The sequence below is a fragment of the Leucopleurus acutus genome, assembly GCF_964270905.1.
Source record: "Leucopleurus acutus genome assembly, chromosome: 10".
NCBI classification, from domain to species: Eukaryota; Metazoa; Chordata; class Mammalia; order Artiodactyla; family Delphinidae; genus Leucopleurus; species Leucopleurus acutus.
This window is the reverse complement of record NC_139153.1, coordinates 103,193,961-103,217,082: the sequence shown is the minus strand read 5'-3', so window position 1 is coordinate 103,217,082 and position 23,122 is coordinate 103,193,961. Positions and strand designations below refer to the sequence as shown.

General features: G+C 53.3%; 1 protein-coding gene across 1 annotated transcript in view; it reads right to left on the bottom strand.

Moving 5' to 3' along the window:
• Nucleotides 1-23,122, bottom strand: part of SLC22A23 (solute carrier family 22 member 23) — a 146,024-nt gene that overhangs the window by 29,741 nt on the left and 93,161 nt on the right. The window contains exon 4 of the mRNA XM_082847535.1: nt 10,856-11,024. Within this exon, the coding sequence (XP_082703661.1) occupies nt 10,856-11,024 (169 nt within the window). The remainder of the gene's footprint in view (nt 1-10,855; nt 11,025-23,122) is intronic.

The window sequence follows — 23,122 nt, the reverse complement described above, 5'->3', positions numbered from 1 at the left end:
AGTGAGGGGCAGAGAGGCTGCGCAGGAGCAGCAGGAAACGCCCAACTGGGAAGGCACGGGCTTTCCGACCTTGCCCGGGGGCACCAGACTGCACCCCACACCACAGACCCTGCTGCAGGATCACACTTCTGCAGCACACGCGTGTCTGTTGACATGATGAAAACCCTTGAATCACTCACAGAAGAAGGCAGAGTCACGCATCTGAACTTGAAGCCCGAGGGGATCTCTGATTTGCACTTAGCCTTTGCCCGGTGGCACTGATTCAAAGGTCTGGGACCTGTGGCCTTTGAATCCCTAGGGCAGCGTCGCTTTTCCCACTTCAGGCTTACAGTACTACTTAAAAAGCAGGAAAAAATATTTTAGAAAGATGCCCACCCTGGGGGCTTCCCTGGTGGCGCAGTGGTTGAGAGTCCGCCTGCCGATGCAGGGGACACGGGTTCGTGCCCCGGTCCGGGAAGATCCCACATGCCGTGGAGCGGCTGGGCCCGTGAGCCACGGCCCCTGAGCCTGCGCGTCCGGAGCCTGTGCTCCGCAACGGGAGAGGCCACAGCAGTGAGAGGCCCACATACCGCAAAAAAAAAAAAAAAAAAAAAAAAAAGATGTCCACCCTAAATAGCTACAATGAAGTACCAATTCTTAAAGAATTACATGGAAAGTTTATTTATGTGGAACTACTTTTTCAATGGTACCAATGTAAATGATGTTACTGTATCAAGAGAGAAAGCTTTCCACTTCCTTTCTCTCTTTTTCTTTAAAGGAAGAACCTTTCTTTAAAGTAATTTATTTTTGGCTGCGCTGGGTCTTTGCTGCGCGCGGGCTTTCTCTAGTTGTGGCGAGCGGGGGCTGCTCTTCGTTGCGGTGCACAGGCTTCTCATTGCGGTGGCTCCTCTTGTTGCGGAGCATGGACTCTAGGCACACGGGCTCAGTAGTTGTGGCTCGTGGGCTCTAGAGCACAGGCTCAGTAGTTGTGGTGCATGGGCTCAGTTGCTCCGCGGCATGTGGGATCTTCCCGGACCAGGGCTCGAACTCGTGTCCCCCGCATTGGCAGGCGGATTCCTAACCACTGCGCCACCAGGGAAGTCCTTTCCCTGTTTTCTGATCGATGCCCTTGGGTTTTTCCTCCAAGCTGAGCATCAGAAGCCACTCCAACAGGAGGACCCTGCCCGCTTCCCCTCTTTAGGCCTCTGACTCACCACGTGCGTTTCAGACCTCGACGCTTTCTGATTTAATAGTAACGTGTTGCTTCTGATCTGCTTTCCCATCTTTGTCTTACTTCCTGCCTTTCTCTTATCTGGCTCCGTCTCAAGTGCATCTGACCTGCATTCCTGGATCTGTTCTACTAGCGTTGTATGGTCTCTCAGAAGAATCAGAAATTAAAATGCGATACTGCGATCCTTTCACAATACTGTGAAGGTGAGATTTTTTTCCTTAACATTTAACGATAAAAGCAAGTATTCCTTCTACCCCACTGGACGACCTGACACAGACGACGATTCCACGCAGGCTGCCTTCCAGCAAACCCATGTAACACCTGCGCTTGGCAATGCTCTACAGTCAAAGTATGTCTCTCTCTTCAAATCACCGAACTGGAACATTTACTCACAAAGTAAATATGGACAGGAAGTAAGGCTAACTGCTAACGCGCTTTGAAATTAATTTTACCCTCAAGTTGTTTTGTCTGTGTTTCTGATATAGTTAGTTTTGGGTGACACACCTGTCGACAGGTATGCTCTTGTACTGGTGATGTGACATCACTGCAACTCATGGGATGAACGTGTACTGAACATGATCAGCCTGCCGGGGGGGAAAACATGTAAATTAATAAATGCCTTACAGGGAGCGTCTTCTATCAAACAGGTTAGAAAACACAGAGGGAAGGACATAAGTGAAGTTGGAGGAGCAAAGCCATGAAGGGCTTTGCAGAGATGAAGTTTCCCTGAACTTGTGTGTGAAAAGAGTCTCAGACAGTTGTTCTAAGGGTGCTTTGATTTAAAGAGGTGATTCTAGCTGTTAATGCTTTGGGGTATTACCAAGTATCAAACTTATGACATTCTGTAAAGATTTTCAAAATGAAAAAATTCAGAGACTAGAATTGAATTAAACACCAGTTGGGGGAATATCCTAAGTTTCTGATTCAAAGCTCTTACAAAAATACATACTTGGTTCCAGTAGATAAGCTTTCAGTTGCATTTTTTTTTTTAACTTTAGTTCTGTTTGGTGTTAAAAAAAAAAAAGGTAAGTAGTTTCAGTTCAGGGCAGAGCAAATGGATATGAATTAGCTCTTTAAAAAAAGTCAAGTTCATGACTTGAGTTAGACTTAGTAAATTAGGGAGAAGGGACAAGTATGAAATTAAAGAAAATGCGGCTCTTAGGATGGTTAAACCCTGAAGTCTTCCTAAGGCAAATCAACTCTTCTTGTAAATCTTTGTAGAACAAGGAATTCTTTTTTTTTTTTTAATTTTTAAATTTATTTATTTATTTTGGCTGTGTTGGGTCTTTGTTTCTGTGCGAGGGCTTTTCTCTAGTTGTGGCAAGCGGGGGCCACTCTTCATCGCGGTGCGCGGGCATCTCACTATCGCGGCCTCTCTTGTTGCGGAGCACAGGCTCCAGACGCGCAGGCTCAGTATTGTGGCTCAAGGGCCCAGCTGCTCCACGGCATGTGGGATCTTCCCAGACCAGGGCTCGAACCCGTGTCCCCTGCATTGGCAGGCAGATTCTCAACTACTGCGCCACCAGGGAAGCCCAAGGAATTCTTTTGTAATTAGATGGCCACCACACTAGCTTATCTGTCACATAAATTCGGAACACTGCATCTCTCGTTTTTCAAAATGATATACACGCCTGAGCTCTAGAGTTCTTCCACTACAGGAAAACTGTGGAGGGACTGTATCAGGAGGCCGGTTTATAGACCAGTTTTGTGACCTTGGGCAAGTCACCTAAACCTCCGGGCCTCTGTTTCCCCATCTGTAGAATGGGGTGGGCGTGGGGTGTGTGGAGTCACACCAAGGGCTCCCCCCAGCTCCAACATTCTCTCCCTAGTTTATTTCAAGGGGCTGATGGTAACCGTGGCCCCTTCTGAAAGTTAAAAAACATGCTGCTCACGCAGTGCACTTGAACCAATATCCTACTGCTGCTCTAGGTGCTGCCAGGACGAACGGAGCTGGCTCCCAAAATGCCTTCGGAGCTGGCCTTTTAAAGGCTAAGCAACTCGGAATGTACAACAGTGTATAACGGCTGCGATCAATTTAAAATGTTCCTCAGTTCCCACTAGAAACGGGAACATTTGGAATTTATCTGGGTTGGTTTTTTCCACTTTCTCTCTCCTTCGACTCTCTTCCTTCTGCTTCTTTTACTAACTTATCCACGTGCACAATGATCAGGCTGAAGACAGCGTAGGGCACACAGGGCATTTAAAACGTAACACGGTAGGGGAATTAACTTGGCATTTTTGCAAATGATAAAAATAAAATGAGATGCTGAAAAGCAATTCGAGGAGATAAGTGGGCAGAAGGCTCTGTGTGGTTCTGCTTCTAACTGGAGTTTTGTCGGCACCTCTGAATCAGCAACCGGTTACAGGGGGCTCCACAGACCCTCCCCAGGGGCCCAGCCTCCCCCTACCTGCGGCTGCAGTCTCGTCCCGACAGGATGATAACTGAGGCCACAGACGCCACTCACCATCGGGGGGCCCCTGCTGGTCCTGCCCTGACCTCAGACCCGGCTCCGGAACCTCGCCCCTCTCTCTCTGTCCATCCACGTGGACTTTTGCCAGCTGCCAGCCGGGCAAACACTTGGCAGCTCTCACTAGACACCTGTCACCAGACGGGCATTTCCCCAATTTCTGCCAGCGGCCAACAGCTCGACCTCACTGCTCCCACCACACGCACACGCGCGTGCACGCTTGAACACACAGGCTCGCCACGCACGCTGCCTGAACCCTGCCTGGTCTTGAGGCTCAGAGACCCTCAAGCTGGCCTTAAGCGACCCCCAGCCTCCCAGGGGTGGGCAGGGGAGTGGGGTGGAACATTGGAGCACGTGTCAGGCACGGGGTCCGCGTGGACCACGGTGTGGCTCTGGGGTCAGTGACGCTGGCCTTCAGAGCGGAGGCCAGACCCTGTGGGAGCGCCTCTCTCCACATCTACTTGGAAACATTCCAGTTGACTGCAGGGGTTCCTAGTACTTTACATAATCTCTGCCCACTCAGAAGGCAAAAATGGGGTTGCCTCTGGCCGCCAATTTAGAGAACATTTTGATCTCACTTTCAATTGCTCATATCCTGTGCTTATGACGGACATACGGGCTATCATTTTTATGTCTATGTTTGCCTTTGTCAGTACTACCTAGTCTTCCCCCATCTAGATAATTTGTAGACAAACAGGATTTGGCTAAAAAAATTTTTTTTGCTCTAAGTTTCCTGAAACTCTCCCCAAATGAACTATCTGATAACCTGTACAAATAATTACTGCAGATTCATTCAAGCTCCCAGAGGCTACATGCCTTTTATGACTCACTTCTCACTTCTTCCGCTTCCTGGAAGGAAAACATCGTCCTGTGAGGCTTAACCTTTGGTGATGGTGTAACTGATTCCAGTCTCCCTCCTGGTGTGCGGGGCGCCCTGCGGCCCGTGTTTTGCCTGTTTGCATAGTGTTATTTTGACCCCGTACTGAAATAAAACTCTTTTTGATGGAGGAAGGTGTTTTGTCCCTCAAGTGTATAGGCGAGAGACAAAGGCCGGCAGCCGCGGGGATGCACGTATATACTCGTCCTCACGCTGGCTCTGGACTGGCCTCTACCGGCTTTGACCTCGGACCAGTGCTGGTACCAATCTCTGTGCCTCGATTTCTCTATGCGCCGTGGAACCTCCTTCAGAGGGTCTGACTCAGAGCAAACCCTCAAGAAACGTTAAAAATTAGTCTTATTTTGGCCAGAATATTTCCGATGCTATTTAAAAGAGCCAAGTAACATATAGGAGCGCTTATCTATTGGAATTGTTAGTAATTTTTTTTTTTCTGGATATTTATCTGACATGAGGCCCCTTCAATGTTTTATTGGCTTGGCCAAAAAGTTCGTGTGGGTTTTTCCATAACATCTTAACAGAAAAAAAACCGAACGAACTTTTTGGCCAACCCAATACAATGGCTTGTTTCTTGAAATTTTTAAAATTAAGATCGCTTTTAGCACATAGCATTTTCCCGAGGGTTTTAATTGTCTCTCCTCTACCGGTGAGTCCTGAGGTCAGCCCAGTCGAACGTCCTGGGTTTCAAGGTTTATCTCCCATTTGAGGAATGGATACCGTTGCTTATTCTCCAATGTTACCCAGCGCAGCTCGATCTTTCTCTAACTTCCTTATTATTCCCACGTTCATTTTCTTCTTCTCGTTCTCCCGAACGTTTCCCATGATCACGCTGACTGCCAGCAGCACTCGGTTAATAATTCAGCATCTTCACACGTTTTGAAACTTCGAGGCAGTTCACGCAACACACACATCAGGTAAGTCTCAGGTGAGACCCTGTCCTACCCAGGGACTTGGCTGGGAGTCTGGGGAATGTGAAGGAAAACCGCACCCAGGCTCCCTGCAGGGGTGAGGGACACACAGGTAAGCAAGGTGGGACCTTTCCCTCCCAGCAACTTCCATCACGGGCCACAGCTGAAGACTCCCAGACATACATGCATGTGGGTTTATGTTCTCACAGTGCAGATAAAAATCACTGGACTCTGTACTAAGGGTTTTTTGTCTTCGTCTGTCACTTCCAGGAATGCCTGACTTCTGCCGTCTGCCGCCTGAGATGACTCACGGTGGGGCTGGACTGGGCAGCTAGGTCCCGTGTGGCATCTCACAGACCCTCAAGGACGGCAACTGTGTCACGTCCTTGCAGAACCAAGAACCGCTTCTTTTAAGAAGGGTGTGTTGCCCCAGCCAACCCACATCTCCTTTCACTCTTGACAGCATCTTTCACTTTATTGGAAGTGGACCAGGTCCCGTATCCCATAAGCAGATATCTGGCTTTTCCTTCTCACTGGGCAGCCTGGTGTACAGCAGCCCTCTGGGACCTGAGCCATCACCAGCACCCCTGGAAGGCTTCTTAAACTACCCGCAGACACTGTGACTCAGTCAGCCTGGGGTGGGGTCTGAGCCCTGGTGTTGCTAACAGGTTCCCAGGTGGTGGTGGTGGTGGTGACACTGGCCCGGTGGCCGCACTCTGAGAACCACTGACATTCAGAAACCAGTTTTTAATGACTTGCCACACCTGTGTCTCTGGTGCAGCTTTTTGATGTCCTGGTTTCCTCAGCTAAAAACAGGAATAATCCCACCAACCACCAGCTCGTACCTAATCCGAAAATATCAGGTTGATACAGCCTCGCACATAGAAACCTGCAGCTGATCTCGGGAAAAGCGTGTCCTGAAAACTTTAAGACGTGTTCAAACCGCCACACCTGACGGTGCACCTGCCTCGAAGGAGGCACGTGAGGTCGCCCTCCTTGGTGAGCTGCTCCACCAGGCAGGGGCGTGGGCACATGGCACCCGACACCTCGCAGACGCTGCCTGGGGAGAGGCCTTGGTGTCGCGACCGTGCCCAGCACATGCCAGGCCCAAAGCAGACGTGCACGTGCTCGTCCTCACAAACTATCACAGGTACTTGGCACCAACAGTGATGCTCTAAGGCAGGTGACGGCATGCACCGGCGTTTCGGGAGGGTGGCCGGAACATCTCCATCACGTCCCGGAAATGCCTCCCAAGCCCGGGCCGTTCGCCCTCTTACCCACCTGTGCCCCAGCAGATCCACAAACGAGACCTCCCAGGGCTACCTGCAGAACAGACCTGGAACCAGACCCCGTCAGGTGACCCGCAGCCAGCGCTGCATCAGCACCCGCCCTGCCCTGTGGCCACTCCCACAGCAGACAGAGCGAGGCTCCCAGGGCACAGCCCTGCCCCGCTTCGGCCGCTGGCATGTTTTCAGGTGGCAGAGGAAGCTCGGCGCCCAAGGCCCCCCACGTCTGACCCACCTCTGTGTCCAAGATCATCTTCCGCCCCAACTGGCCACTCGGGCTCTGGCCACACTGGCCACCGCCTTCCTCTTCCACAAAAAGCCAAGCGGAGCCAGCTTTTACCCTGGCGGCCGCCGTGCGCCGGGCACGTAGTCTCAGCCCAGAAGTCACTTCCTCAGAGACGCTGACTGCACTTGTCCCTCTGCATCCCGCTGCTTTATTCCATTTCTTCCTAGTGCCGGTTATCTGAAAGCATGTTATTGGCTGACTTATGATTTACGGGCTGTGGGCCCCCCATCAGCCCATCAAGTACGTCTCAGCGGGCAGAGGTTTGGTGACGTGCACGGCAGTATCCAGAATCCGTCGTGTCTAGAACGGCACGCGGTGCGCCTAAGTGGTAACGACGCATAATATCTGAGGTGAATTCACTTCTCTTTCAGACTGGTCTGTTTTGCAGAATTCCTGAGATGCAAACTCCCTGAAGTATAGTTTTTGCCCGTGGTAATGGGTCCCCTGGGCTCGGTGAGCTCATCCTTGGTGAGAATTCTCTTCCACGTGAGTCTCGGCTCCGGTGATGCCCCACGGAGGTTTCATTTCTGACCCTGAGGTTCCAGCGAGCTCCCCTGGTTCTTCTGTCAGCCCTGGAGAGCAGCTGGAATTTGGAAAGGAACATGTAGCCACGTGTGGTGCAGACTCCAAGGCGCTGATGTCCTTCCCGCCCACGGCCCGGGGCAGTTGTCCAGCTTTGGAGCTGAGGCCCTGTGCTGCGCAGAGATCTGTTATCACTGATGCTCTGAGGCCCGGCTTCGTCCCGGGGGCTCAGTTCTAAGAGCAGAAGAGGCCTGAGATCTCAGCCCCGGGCCCCGTGCAGGGATAACCCAGGCCCCTGGGCCCCTTTCTGGTTCAGCTGCCCTGTGGTGCCCTGTGTCACTCCAGCGTGAATGCTGTCCTGAGTCTCTGCCCAGCACCCCCTTTCCTGTGCTGGGGGTCAGCGCTGTGTCCGTATTTGGATAATGTCACCTCTTACCTGGTGTGTCTGGATGCTCCCAGCTTCCATGTGGACCAGAAGATCCTTCACCTGCACCCTTTCCTTTGTGCTCCTGACCTGACCCTGCGTCCCGGGGACTTCATGTCGTGTGCTCTGCTTTATGGCCCTGTTAACACACCTGTTCCTCAGGCCTGCTCCAAAGCACCGAGCAGGCTGCCGGGCACCCAGGGCACATGCGGTAAATACTTGCTCTTACAGCAAAGAGTGACTTTCAACATTTTGTCACCAACAGCCGGTCGTGCTGGCCGCTGCAGCTCACTGCCCTCCCCAGAGGCCAGTTCTTCCTGTCAAACCACAGAGCCTTCTGCAAGAAATCTTCCACCGTAGCAGAGGGGAGGAAGGGTGGTCATTAGGGGGCGAGAAAGAGGGGGCACCTCAATGGCCTTTAAAAGCCAGTGACGCCCCTGGGGCCACTCACGACTACAGGCAGAGGTGGGACACACCTCTTACCGTGATTCCCTCGACTGGCCCCAGATACACCCAGGCTTCCACACTGGGAAGGCGGGGATATAGTAACAGTAAGAGCAGTAGCTGATCTCTGCAAGCGCTACTGCAGGCCGGACATACGTCAGGGGCCTTACGTAATAACACAAGGGACAAGTACACGGGTGGGTGGAGCGGGTCTACCCCATACTGGGGTGCCTGGTGCCTGCAGACGCTGTCCGTCTGTCTGTCCACACACACTTCTCACTTATCAGAGTACCCTGGGTGCCCTTTTCACCAAAGAGTCATATTTTTACATTTGTGTGTTTCAAAGAATTATTTTTTATGCTTTACAATGGATTTAAATAAATGAACATTTTTACCTTGCCTAACACTAAACCTTGATATATTTTTAAAATTTAAAATAAAAAAATAAGATAAACAAAACCCCTAAAGCTTTCCCACAGGGGCCAGGCCCCCAGCCCTGCTCCAGGAAACCATCCTCTGCCTTTTCTCTCTGACAGGTTTCCTCCTACCTGGGACAGGTGGGAGCAGAGCCTGGGCTGAGCCTCAAAGCCTGGAGGTGATGGAGACAACGCTGCCTATCCTTACAGGTGTGTGAGTCTCCAAGAGGCTGTGTCTCCAGGGGCCAGCAGACAGCACCACTGCCCTTGGGCGCAGTGGAGCCCAGGAAGCCAGAGGAGTGGGGTCGGCGGATTCCTGACTGCAGAGCTAGAGACAGCACAACTCCGGGCTCAAGGGTCAGGTGGGTGTCCTCAGCTTTGCCATCTGTACAATGGGGCCATGAAATGCCCAGACCAAATGACCCACTATTAATACAGTGCTTGCCATTTGCCTCTGACACGAACACGATACAAACAAGTGTTAAATAAGGAAATGTCCTGAAATTCCAAACCAAGCAAAGCCCAGCTCTGGACGCAGCATATCCTTAGGGACATGAGGACAGGCTGCCCACTCCATCCTGCTTTGGGGAACGACTTCGTTCTTTGCCTCTTAAGACCCTGCAGGAAAGAACAGGATGTCCCCAAACACGCGGGCTCCTGCGGAACGGGTGCCGTCCAGCCTCGGGTGGGGGACGCTTTTCCTGGCAGGTGGCCTTTTTCTCATCTGTCCTTGTAGCCTCCCCACCACTGCCGAGCCTCTGAGGACACTGTGAGCGAGAACCCGGCTCTTGAGGAAAAGACACGTGAGTCTGGCTCATGTGATTTCTCTGCTGGGGGGTCTGCTGCCAGGGTGAGGGCGGGGCCAGCCTGTTAAGCTGCAAGGTCGCGCTTTCTTCCCCTCCCCCGCACCTTAGGAAAGGAAGCCCCGTTAACAGCCGTGTCCGCTAGGGCGAGCACTTAAAGCTAAGACACAACTGACTTCTGGCCCCAAATCGGGTTTGCATTAGTGACTAAATAACAGAGACACAGAGCAGCGGGTACCACCTCCTCTCCAGCACCTTGTGCCCAGCGCGGGCCGGCGGGAGAGTCTGGCACAGAGAGGGGACGGGAGGGAAGGAAAGAAAGAAGAGGTTTTCACAGAAAGGGTACAGCGCTCATTTTTCGGGCGCTGTAAACATGTCTCTATCCGAGAGCGGCGTTTTTCAACCTTGGCTAAACATTAATCCCCTGAGGAGTCTAAAAGCATCTGGTTGCCCAGGTCACAGCCCCAAGCCAGGCCAGTGTGTTCAGTTGTTTTTTCTCTGAAGTCAGCAAGCCAAACACTAAAAGTTACACACGGTTCTAAAAGGCCTAGTGGGCTCGTCCAGAGCAGGGGTGGACAAACTTCCGCAAAGGACCAGAGACTAAACGTTCTCGGCTTTGTAGGGCCACAGCGTCTTGGTCGTATCTGCTCAGCTCTGCCATCGTGGCATGAGAGAGGTCACGGATGATACACGTGGAAACACGTGAGCACAGCCGTGTTCCAACAAAACTTTATTTACAACAACAGACAGCGGACCAGAGTTGGCCTGTGGGCCGGCGTTTGCCCATCCCTAGCCCAGAGGAGACAGGGGACAGTGGCTCTGCTAAATCTCTCCTGAACACCTCCAAACACATTTCCCCTCCCAACACGAGACCCCGCCCTTTGCAAACCCAGTCTTGAAAAGTCATGTCAAACACCCGGCAAGTGTGTGTTCAGCCAGACCGTGGAGGGTAGGTGGCTGGAGCCGGGCAGGGGCGCCTAGGCCTCGCCCCACTCCTCCGTCTACTTCTGTGTATGTCAGAACGTTTGCCAAGATGAAACGTTTAGAAGAGGAAATTTTTTTAAAAAGAGAGGAAAATTCCCTCATTAAAAATGCCACAAGCTGAGACTGGCGGGATGTCTGGGGACCGCGCCCGGGGCGCGGCCCTGGGATGCAACGCAGGTGGCCCAGGGGGTGGCAGGGAGGATACTCACGACCAGTAGAGCAGCATGGGCAGGAAGGGGCAGATGATGAGGGCCTGCAGCACCTGCCAGTCCCGGCACAGGGCGGCCAGCCCGGGCATGAGGAGCTGCCCCGCCGTGGCCACGAAGCTCGCCACCATTGTGATCAGGAACCGCTTTCCCGGGGGGCAGAGCTCTATGCCTGGAACACAGAAGGGACAAGAGAGCCGTGAGCGCCGGGCCAGCACGCTTCCCGTCTGGCCAAGGGCTGCAAGGTGGTGCGTCAAGGCTGAGATGCTCGTTTGTGCAGCTGGACGAGCTGAGGCTCCCCCTGCAAAGGGAGCGAGATCGTTGCTCAGGGTCACAGAGCAAGTCGTGGCCGAAGAACGCTGTGACGGAGAGCGGCCGGCTCAGGAACTAGGAGACGCTGCCTCGCGGGGAGACAGAGCGCGTGCGTCACACGCGGCCCCCATACCTTCTGCTCTCTCGGCGCCTCTGAGCTCCCTCTGCCGCCCTTCCTTCCGTCTCTGCTGCTGGACCACGCGGCCCTCCCAACCTCTGCACAGGGCACAGGAAGCCCAGCCCAGCTCCCCCCGCCTCACCACCCCTCCTTCCGTCCCACTGCTCCCCGAGCTCTGAGTTCCAGGCAACCCACTCACACGTGAGACCAAGACAGGTCAGTCGCATCCAAGCCATCTTCTGAACAAGACAGAAGCCAAACCATGAAGCAGACTGGATCACGTAGGGCGGATCTCACCCAAGCCCCCCCTCCCTCTCAGAATTCTGCTGCCCCCGTGACCTGGGCATCCCACGCACCCCCCGCAGATGACGGCTCTGCCAGTAGGGGCAGGTCTGATTCACCTTCATAGCTGCAAAAACACCGGTGTCTGCCTTCAATAAATGTCAAGGACACGGTCCCTCCTGTTTGCAAGAATCTATGCTCTTAATTTGACCTTGCGCAAAAAAAGATGGTCACAAAACCTTAAATTGTAGCACCCAAGCGACAACCAGTGCACACCCACTACATGAATTCCTGTAATAAAGTCCCCAATACTAGAAGATGCATCTGGGTTTTATATATTTTCCCCCTATAGAGCCTGTAATTTGTCTGCTATTCTTCTTCAACAATTTGCAGGATTCCCTAAAGCTTGCTTTTTTTTTCATTTTTTTTTTAAAAAAAGCATAGTTAAAATGATTTTTTAAAAAAGAATTAGACCCTCAGGAGAGAATACTTCTCACGTCTCTGTATCCAGAGACTGTTCGTAGATCAGTGGCTACAGCCCATCTGCTGGTTGTCCAGAGGCCAGAGCAGAGGTCAGAGGTCAAGAGGCAGTAAGAAGGGAAGCAGATGAGAGGGGGCGGAACAGGCCGGTTACATCTGGCCACAGGAGGGAATCGGCATTAACAAGGATCATGCACCATGCCGGCCAATAGCTACGCCAGCTCATCTGTAAGGAAGAAATAACAGCCGCCCGGGTCTCCACCCCTGCCCTGCCGCAGACAAGCAGGTCAGCACCCCAGCTACCCGTGCGCGACAGGGAAGCCTGCTTGCTACCAGCTACCCGTGCGCGACAGAGAAGCCTGGCCTTGCTCATAAAGAACTTCTGCTACTTAATTAAGAAAATAGGATCAAACAGTTCTCTCCTGGCCATTTACTGTGCTGCTGTTCCTTTCAGCGCCCAGGCCAGGTTCACGTAAAGGATCACTTCCTAGCGGGGCTCAGGTATTTACCCCACATCTGGCGTTCTTTTTTTTTTTTTTTAACTTTTAATTTATTTGGGAGTATAGCCGATTAACAATGTTGTGATAGTTTCAGGTGCACAGCAAAGCGACTCAGCCATACATATACACGTATCCATTCTCCCCCAAACTCCCCTTCCCTCCAGGCTGCCACGTAACACTGAGCAGAGCTCCCTGTGCTATGCAGTAGGTCCTTGTTGGTTATCCGTTTTAAATATAGTCGATCCCGGGCTTCCCTGGTGGCGCAGTGGTTGAGAGTCCGCCTGCCGATGCAGGGGACACGGGTTCGTGCCCCGGTCCGGGAAGATCCCACATGCCGTGGAGCGGCTGGGCCCGTGAGCCATGGCCGCTGAGCCTGCGCGTCCGGAGCCTGTGCTCCACAACGGGAAAGGCCACGGCAGTGAGAGGCCCGCGTACCGCAAAAAAAAATAATAATAATAAAATAAAATAAAATAAAAATATAGTCGATCCCAAACTCCCTAACCATCCCTTCCCCCCGCCCACCTGGCATTTCCGCTCTTAAAGATAATAGAGATCAGGGTCTTTTAGGAAAGACTAACAGTTGCAGGCTCTAGTTTTCACGTATTAAATAAGCACAAGCAGTGGATGCGCTGCTATGGAAACCAGAACTCGGCATCCGCCAGGGCGAGCGTGATGCTCTGAGGCTCGGCACAGGTTAAGATCAGATGAGAAAATTCAGCACTTGGCCACTCAGAGAGGGAGCGTCAAGGCAGCATAACGGCTTCACGTCCTCGGGTTCGCTGTTTCGACAGGCCCTGCGTGGGGCTGGTGGTTCTCCTCTTCTCCACCTGGCTCTTAAGTATGAAGATATCTGCAGCTATCGTTCTGTTCCCCCAGGCCCCCTTCGGGACGTCTAATGCCACACGTCAGTCTACACCACGTGCTGTCGCACCGAGGATCACAGGCCACTTCCCAAACCCGGGGCGAGGTTTGTGGGCGACAAAGCAGCATCGCCCCTCGACAGGCAGAGGGTTCCACAGTCTGGCTCCTCCTCCCTCGACCCTCCCTGTGACCACTGCTCAGACGACGATGAGCTTGCCGTGGTTCTCCTTCCACAGGGTCTCTCCTTCCTCGCCCGCAAGTGGCCCGAGCGATCCTCTCACTCCCAGCTACCTGGACGGGAAGCATCAGCGTCACCTGGCAGCTTCTTAGGCACACAGAGCCTCAGGCCCCGCCTAGGCCCCCAGGATCACACCTGCGTTTTAACAAGAGCCCCAGATGCCCCCCTGACAAGCACTGGCGCACCGTGCTTCTCCCAAACCGTGGGCATCACCCACAGCAGGAGAAATGCTTTTGTCTCCCAGGCACACGTCTATGAGAGCGGAATAAGTAAAATCGTTTCCCGACCTCTCCAGGGCTTCTGTTCTGCTAGGAATCCTAGCAGAGATTTTGCTTTATCTCATCGGGTGGAAGAACGTAGAGCGTTCCAGCAGATCTACAGCATTTCAGTATTCCTGCTGAGGCAATGGAAAAACACAGCCATTTGATGTAAGGACACGGGCATGACACTTACAGTGACCCTTTTGCCTTGACGCACCAGGAATCCGTTCCGAACTGCCTGAAATCAACTACGTTCTGAAGGTGGCTGTAAAATGTTTAAAAAAGAAAAAGCAATTATCAAAGAACCTCAGGCACTTTGGGTTTGCCTTTAATCACATGCTCCTTTTGGATGATGAGAAGTCAGCTTTTCTGAAGTGAGGAGAGGAAGGAATACATCAGAGGGTGAACGTCCTAAGTCCCCGCATCTGGGAGGGGGTGGGGCCTGCAGGTAGATGGTTCTACCCGAGGAAGGTCTGATCCCAGCTCTGCGCACAGGAGCGCTCAGCCCTTATCCTTTCTTAAATGCATTTCTAAAAAGCTGTGCGTGCTTGCCGCAGTTCCGGGAGCCTACGTTTTCTTGGGATCTCGAAGTGCTCCCAGCTGCTCTGAAATGAGTCTCCAGGGTTTTTCTGGATGGCAGTCGGCCGTAAGGAGGGAACACATGCAGCTGGCCGACAGCATCCGCATAGAACGAGGAGGAAGTGGGCCCTGCAGGGGAGAGGCTGGGGCGCCAGTGTGGGCGCACGGCAGGCGTGGGACCCCTTCCCCGCCCCTTCCCGTCGGGTGAAGTCGCTCAGCCTCTCTGTGCTGCTCCTTCCTGGCCTACAAAGCAGATAACATTCCTCGGCCACGAGGTGACACACATCCAACCGCCGTTCAAGGCTGTCGTCCCTACAGACCTCAGGCTCAGGCCGTCCGGGTCCGGCTCCGGGTGGGCTCACGTCCCCCAGAGACTAACCACTAAAGTAAGTGCTCCCATGTGGGACCTGACCGATCCTGGGTTTTAGGCAAAACTTGGTCGGAACCGACAAAACGATACGCGTACAAGCCCCTGTGACAGGATTCTTGGACGTCAGTAGCCTCTGCTCTCCAGGGGAGGCTGACGAGGCTGCGTGGAAAGAACGGTCTCCTCTGGGTGACGGTCCCTCTCTCGCTGCCTCTGCCTCCCCTTTGGGCTGTGAGGCCCACACCCACCTCCCCCCACCCTCACGAACTCCTGCACCAGGTCCCCAGGAAAGAAACGGGGAGTCTGGACTGGCAAGAAACCAGCCTGCACGCAGGCGTCAGCACGCGCTCCCAGCGAGCCCAGCAGGGTGTCAAGCCCTGCTCCTGCCCCCACGACTTCTCGAGAAGCACCGGCCCCTGCGGTTCCCCTGGGGCGCCGCCCGGCTCACTGTGGCTGGACCCAGACGTCACCCCACCTGGGACAGGGGCTGGCGGGACTCAACTCGCTGGAGGAGGGAGACGGACTCAGGAAAGGACAGTCTCCCCCAAACTGTGTTCAAGCACCAGAACGAAACATGCTTCTGGATCCGCCGGGGAGTGAGGAATCCATCAAAGCCCAGGGCTCCGCCGAGCGGCCCGGCCATCCCCACGAAGGGGCAAGCCCACCACGGGCCGCCGGGCCCCTCGCAGCCCCGCGGCCGCAGCACAGGCCACTCAGCGGCCACTGGGCCAGGCTCACGTCCTTCCACGCGGAGCCCCTCCCTATCCGCCCAAGAACCTCTGTCATCAGCCGGGGAGCTGAGGGGCCGCTGGGGAGAAACTGCCCGAAGCAGGAGGAAGGGGGCCCCGCCCAATGGAAGGGGGGTGGCATCACAGCCCCCCACCTCGGGCACCGGCTCCCTCCAGCCTGGCCCGGCCCAGCCCCCGGGCTGCTGACGCCCCCCCGGGCCCGGGCTCCTCTCCAGCAAGGGGGGTGCGCTCACTGGCCGCTGCCCCGACACCCGCCGGCCTCTCTCCTCTTCCCTGCTCCCTGCCCTCACCAAGCTGGCCCGGAAGGGGACACACCACCCTCTAATTACGGCTGAGGACACGGGGCCCCCAGAACCCCAGAAAATAGACCTGTGACATGTGATTCTGCAATTCCTTATTATAGCAAAAAGTGGCCTGAAATCGCCAGTCATGGAGACTCAAATAGCATCTGAGGGCGTGACTGTAAAAGGCTGCTGTTATCACAACAGCTTCCATTTCTTACCTTCCCCGTGGAAAACTTCCTTTTCCTCTCAATTTAGGACCTGCCAACCCAGCGGAACGGTTAAAACCACCTCCATTTAGAGAAAAGAAGATAAAAAAATATGGAAACGTAAAGATCTCCTACAATTCACATTCCAGTGCCTGCCAGACATACAGACTCAAACATCTAACGCTCAAATGCAGAAGAACCACATCACCTACCTGCTAGGTTACCCATCAGGTCTGCAGCGCTGGGCTAAGGCACAGCTCCCCCTCACTGTGGCTAAACACGTCGGTGGGCATTTTTCATCCATTAAACTCACTCAATCTGCACAACTCTCCGATGGAGATACTGTTTTTTTTTTGGTTTTTTTTTTTTTGCAGTACACAGGCCTCTCACTGCTGTGGCCTCTCCCGTTGCGGAGCACAGGCTCCGGACGCGCAGGCTCAGCGGCCATGGCTCACGGGCCCAGCCACTCCGCGGCACGTGGGATCTTCCCGGACCGGGGCACGAACCCGTGTCCCCTGCATCGGCAGGCGGACCCTCAACCACTGCGCTACCAGGGAAGCCCGGAGGTACTGTTTTTAATGCTCGTTTCACACAAGAGGACCCCAAAGCTCGGAGTCATTACGTGACTTGTCCAAGGTCACACAGCTAAGGAGGGAAACGAGCAGGACCTGAAGCTAGGACCCCCGTTCCCCGGTGCCTCCACCGGCCAGGCTGCAGGCAGGTCTCCAACAGGAGTCCCTGGTGGGTCTGGCCTCTCGGCTGCACCCACTGGAATCTAAGGTCCTGGAGGTCAGGCCTCCTCGGCTTTGCTCACTGCCCTTCCTCAGAGCCTGGGATGGTGCCTGGCACACAGCGGGGACTCAGGTATCTGTCACCTGAAGAAGCTCGTGATGGACTCTTCCCGTCTGGTACAGTGGCTTTACCTGCGCTCCTCTTTCCTTAGATTTCTACGATGGAATCAATGAGCGTCACGGTAGCTGAGACCGGTGAGTAAATCTGCAGAAGCTGCTCTGACACGGGAGCCCACTGTGGTTCACAGACTCACATGCTGAGCACTACCGGGGAGAACTGCCCACAAAGCCCAGCTACGCAGAAGGAGCCCCTGAGCCCAGTGTCCTCTCCAGAGAACGAATTCGTTCTATCACCTCATGTTTCTTTTAAACGAGTATTATAATTACTCAAAATGAGGAAAAAGGATTTAAACGCTCGCTGATGTTTCCGCTTAGCAAGCGCTTCTGTTTAAAAACAGTGACTAACGTTCAGCAGTACACACTTAAGAATTTACATTAATACCACTTGCAGTCTCCCAGCATTTAGCGAGAGAGGAAAAATCCAGCGAGAGAAGGGACCTGAAGCATCAGAACAGCCTCAAGCCCGCTGAAGTCCCTGCATTCTGCATCTGCTGAGCACCCTCATTCAGGTCGAGTGAAGGAGCAGGTACAGAGAGAGGGGGATTTTCGGGTCCAGAACACAGGTTTCCAGCCGTCAGTTCCAAGTGACACTCCTCAATCCTCATTTTCTTTGGTACCAGCCATCCTGCGGGTCAAAGTTGCACTTACTGACCAATCCTGTCTGCATCGTTAGATGATGCATCCAACAGAGTCCTCAGAGACGGCAGGTCTGAACCCTCAGAGGAAGGTGGCCCAGGAGCACAGTCCTACGTTACTGCCAACTCTGCCTCACATTAGCAGCACACGCTCCCCAGGTGTCGGCGGGCAGGCAGGACCACCCAACTTCTATTTCTCTTCAACAGCACTGTCGACGTTGTTGTTGTTTTATGAGCTTGACGAGCAGTCAGGAAAGCAGGGGTTGGGTTTATGGTAAACAGAATACATCTCAACATGAGGTCACAGTATCCTTACTGTATAATACCTGGTAATGGTAAATGTACTTCACTCTTTAGCATACTCGTCCTCAACAGGGAGGAATTCTTAGCAATTAGTCTTTCTAAACAAGGTCTTCCTTTTTTCTCATTTGCCTCTTCTGCATACCTTCCCGTCTCTCTTATGTCTGCATTTTTAAAAGCTTTTGAAAGTTCATACGTTCACCGAGAAGACAGAATCGTGTAATGAATCCCCAGAGACCACGTGTGGGGTCAGCGATGATCAACATTTTGCTTCTCTTGGTTCTTCTGCCACTTTTCTTTCACTGTTTCCTGTAATATTTAAAATCAAATTCTCTTTTTTTTTTTTTTTTTTTTGCGGTACGCGGGCCTCTCACTGCTGTGGCCTCTCCCGTTGAGGAGCACAGGCTCCGGACGCGCAGGCTTAGCGGCCATGGCTCACGGGCCCAGCCGCTCCGCGGCATGTGGGATCTTCCAGGACCAGGGCACGAACCCATGTCCCCTGCATCGGCAGGTGGACTCTCAACCGCTGCGCCACCAGGGAAGCCCTAAAGCAAATTCTTGAAATCATGTCATTTCACTTCTAAGCCCACAGACGTCTCTCTATGAAAAGGATATTTTCTTACGTAAAGACCAATACCATCATCACATCTGACAAAATCTATGATAATTCTTTAATGTTATTTATTCTCCAGTCTATGCTCTGATTATTCAATTACCCCCCAAATCTCTTTATGGGTGTATGTTTAAAACACCAGGTCCAAACGAAATTCATACGCTCGGCTCTAAGTCTCCTTCAATCTAGAAAAGCCCCACCCCATCCCCTTTCCCAGGGCGCCGTCTTGTTGAAGAGGCCAGAGGGCTCTGGTTTTGTCTGAACACCTACTTCCTGGGGGGTGCTGACTTGTTCCTTCATTCGCTTTTTTAATCTCTGAACAGTAAGTTAGACCTGAAGGTCCAGCTGGACTCAGGTGCAACATTTTCCGTAAGAATGGCTCGCGGTGGGCCCGTGCTTCCTGCTGCAGTCCCCCAGGAGGGGCACCTACTTTGGAAGATGCTGAGCTTGACCAACAGACTCAGTGGTGGTGTCTCAGGCTCCCATCCGGACCGCTCACCAACACCTTCCTCCTGGCTTCAACATCCCCCGACGGGCAAGGCCCACATCAGTGATTTCATCAGGGGTGCAAGATTTTCTAATTCCGTCGTTCACTGCGCGTTGTTTTTCGCCTTGAGTTATACTTGTACAGAAGAACTCTTATTCACCAGGGAGGGCCATTCAGAAGAGGCAGCACTACGGAACCACAGTCACACCAGGCAATGGGTAATTTCACAGGTCACGTCACCTCTGAGAGCTCCCACTGTGCTCAGAGCAAACGCAGGCCTTCACAGTGACTTGAGGCCTGACGTGTTCTCCAGCCCCTTGCCCCTGGGACCTCATCTGCCACTTCCCCTGCCCGTCACCCACTGGCCTCCTTGCTGCACCTGCTGTCTGTCCCTGTGCCTGGAACAGCCTCCCCAGAGTGTCCCACGCTCCCTCCGCCCACGTGTCACCGGATCAGGGAAGCTCTGCCTGACCACGCCACACGTAACAGCCATCCCTACCCTGTCTCATCTCCCCAGGTTCGTCCTGATGACTCACCACACAGCGGACAGTGTCTCTGGACTGTGGTTCTCAAGTTTCTCAAGTGTGGTCGCAAACCAGCAGCAGTGGCACCTGGGACCGTGCTGGAAACACAAATTCTAGGGCCCTGCTCCAGACCTGCTGAATCCGTACCTGGGGCTGCATCCAGCACCCCGTGTTAACAAGCCCTACAGCGGACCTGACAAATATCACATCATTCAATCCTTCTAATAACCCTAGGAGGTAGCACTATTTTATCATTAAATTTTAAAGATAACAGAACACAGATTCCTGGGCCCCGGCCTCAAGATGCTGATTCGGGGGGTCTGGGTCAGGGTTGCAGAATCTGTGCTGCTAACGAGTTCCCAGGTGACGCAGGTGCTGCTTGTTCAGGGACCACGCTCCGAAACCCAGCGCTGGGAACACCATAGGGAGAGTTCTACACATCTTAGCCCTGAGATCCCATATTAATGTCCCCTTTGCAGCAGTAGTGTATTAAAACTAACACAGCTCAAGGCTACACTGCAGCTTAGAACACCTGTTGGCCTGCAGGCCTTGGGGAGACTACGTGCTTGCTTTTTTCCCCATCACCATGTGTGACTTTCTTTCCCACTGAGGAAAACAGCTCTTCCAGTGCCCCCAGGGCAAGGCAGGCAGAGGCTTAAAAGACCTGGAGTTGCAAAGAAGTTCGACTCTCAGCCTAATTCAGATAAGAGGAAACTCAGAGAACACCCACCGGGGCTGGCAGAGTCCAATGCCAGGCAGGTAAGAAACGTGCCAAACCGGCCTGGGATGAGGGGTGGACCTGCAGCGAATCACGGCTTGCTGGCTCTGTTTAAAGCCCTTCAAATTCAATTAGAAGAAAACCTCTGTCTGGGTCGCACGGAACCCGGTGGGGGCCAGGGTCCGCCACGCGCTGCCGGCCTGCTGGCTTCGTTCACGGGGAGAGTAAGGTCGCAGAGGCCACTGGCAGCGACCAAGCCTGCTCCTACCCGTCTCTTCGACGTCCAGCACTGCGTCCAGCACCCAGCAGGTGCTCAAAATTTGCTGCACTAAGGGGCTTCCCTGGTGGTGCAGTGGTTGAGAGTCCGCTGCCGATGCAGGGGACACGGGTTCGTGCCCCGGTCCGGGAAGATCCCACATGCCGCGGAGCGGCTGGGCCTGTGAGCCATGGCCGCTGAGTCTGCGCGTCCGGAGCCTGTGCTCCGCAATGGGAGAGGCCACGGCAGTGAGAGGCCTGCGTACCGCAAAAAAAAAAAAAAAAAAAAAAATTGCCCCAATTTTGATAAAAATGAAACCGGCATTCCTTCCCCAGCCCTCCCCTCCCCCTGCCTCCCCCTCAGTGTGATAACCTGGCACCATGCTCACAGGCTTTGGTAGGGACAGACACTGACCATCACTCGCCAGGTGCAGCCGGGTTCCCAAGCCCTGGCCCCGTCCCTCCTGGGGCGAAGTCTCGGCTTTCCAGCTCATGACCTTGAGGAATATCTACCCCGAGGCCAGCCTCCCTCTGCAGTTGTATGAAATTAAAAAGGACTGTATCTGCAAGAATCCACCTGCCGGCCGCTCCTTTCCCACGGAAACAGCATCATTCAAGATAGGTAGCCCAGAGGCAGCAACGGGAAGAGCAGAAGCGCTGAAATGGGCTGGACGTTTCCATTTTCCAAGTACCTGCCTCATGGTCTTGAGCTGAGTACTTAACACGCTCATGCTGTCACGGGAGAGGGTGACAGGTCCCCGCCGGAAGGACGGGTGACAGGAGGTGAGCTGCTGGGCTCGTTTGCCCCAGCGCCTGACACAGCACATCCGAGTAACAGCTCAGGGACTTGGTCCAACGGCCCCGGGGCTGCGGGAGACGCTCATGGCCACAGCAGAGGCTCTCGCAAAACGCCCCTTTAGTTCCAGGTAACCACGAAACAAATGAACTTTTGTAGAAGTTTCTAACTCTTGTGAAAGTTGGGGACTTTTTGCATGAGAATGGCGACCTCCAAAGTGCCGGGAATGCTAACCACAGTAAACAGAGGAAGGGCCTTTCTAAATGATCCGTTGTGTAAAGGCGAGCAAGGATTTTCCAGGCCCCACGTGAAAAGGGAGAAGACAATTGTCGCAGCAAATGTGCAAGCAACAGAGCACAGGCCTCGTGGAAATGGATGGGCCACGGGGAAGGACAGCCCTGGAATGCGAGGATGGGAGAGGTCCCAAGAGATTTGTCTGTGGGTTTTGATGGGCTCCATTTGGAAGGGACACACTTAGCATTTGGAAAAGCGGCCCTGGAGGCACTATAGGTTCTAAGTAATTCTATTTGAAAGAGCAGTGTTGGGCTTCCCTGGTGGCGCAGTGGTTGAAAGTCCACCAAAAAAAAAAAAAAAAAAAAAAAAAAGAGCAGTGTCTTCACACTACGTTCCTTCTTTAAGGGTAATGGTGAACGGCCGGGAGCCCCACCTTTCATGCCCCCCGTGAACGCAGACGTTTGCATCACACCCACACCTCCGACCGTTTCATACCGTTCAAAACGGCCTGCTGTGAAGCCGGGGACTGTGCGGCTCCCTCTGGTTCTTGGTTCTGAAGGAGGCGTGTTCAGGACAGACAGCGCTTTATAAAGAGCAGGACCCTCAGGCTGAGGCTCTCTGGAGCCCGACGTGTCCCGGGGGCCCTTGTGAGCTGCAGTGGGAAGAGTTTCCCAGAAAGCATCCCTCCTCTCAGTTGAGAGGGGGCTTGTCAGCTACAAGGGACTTAAAGTCTGCAAAAGTTCTGCCACTGAATTATAATTTTGTTTGTTTGTTTAAAAGGTTTGATTCCAAAAGCCTACTTTTTACGTGGTGTAAGAGTCTGTCTCAAGGCCGAGCTCTGAGGACACACCTGAAGCTCGCCCACTGTGAGCATAATGGCTGTCAGGCCTCCGGGAGACTTCCAAGGGGGTTCCGTGTTGTTTGCTCTCTCCCTCTCCCCCTTTCTTTGGTCCAGAACAGAAAAGCACAGAAGCCACCCCACTTTGGATGTGAGGCCGCAGTCACTGCTGTGGTATCAGGTGACAATCAAATGTAAACGCTGTCACACGAAACCACCCCAGAGTCCGGGTACATGTTTAGCCAGCACCTCTGAGTCACGCTGGGCCACCACCTTCGACAAAGCTGACAGAAGACACAGAGGCCAAGGGGCAGAAAACAAATGAACTATTCACTTATCATCTATCACGACCAAAGCTTTCCTGCCAGGGTGGGGCTGTGCTTGGAATTAATTACTAGTGAGGACTGACTCCATTCCTGGTCTGGGAAAAATCAAAATTCGAGTGGTGGGCTTTACACAGAATAAATAATGTAAGTTCCTTCAAAGAAAAGTTAGTAGACTAAAAAAATTACGTAACTTAAATCTCCACGTACTTCTCTCATGTCCTGAACAAATTCTAGGGTCCAAGTGATTAAATGTATTTTGATTCATGGACAGAGGAAGCAACCTGCCCAAGAGAGTTAAGAAGGTAAAACCCAAGTGTTGTAACACCTGACCGAGCATTTTATTCCTCCAGGTAAATAATGTGGGTTGAAATGCCGGGTATGTCTGTGTGAAAACTTA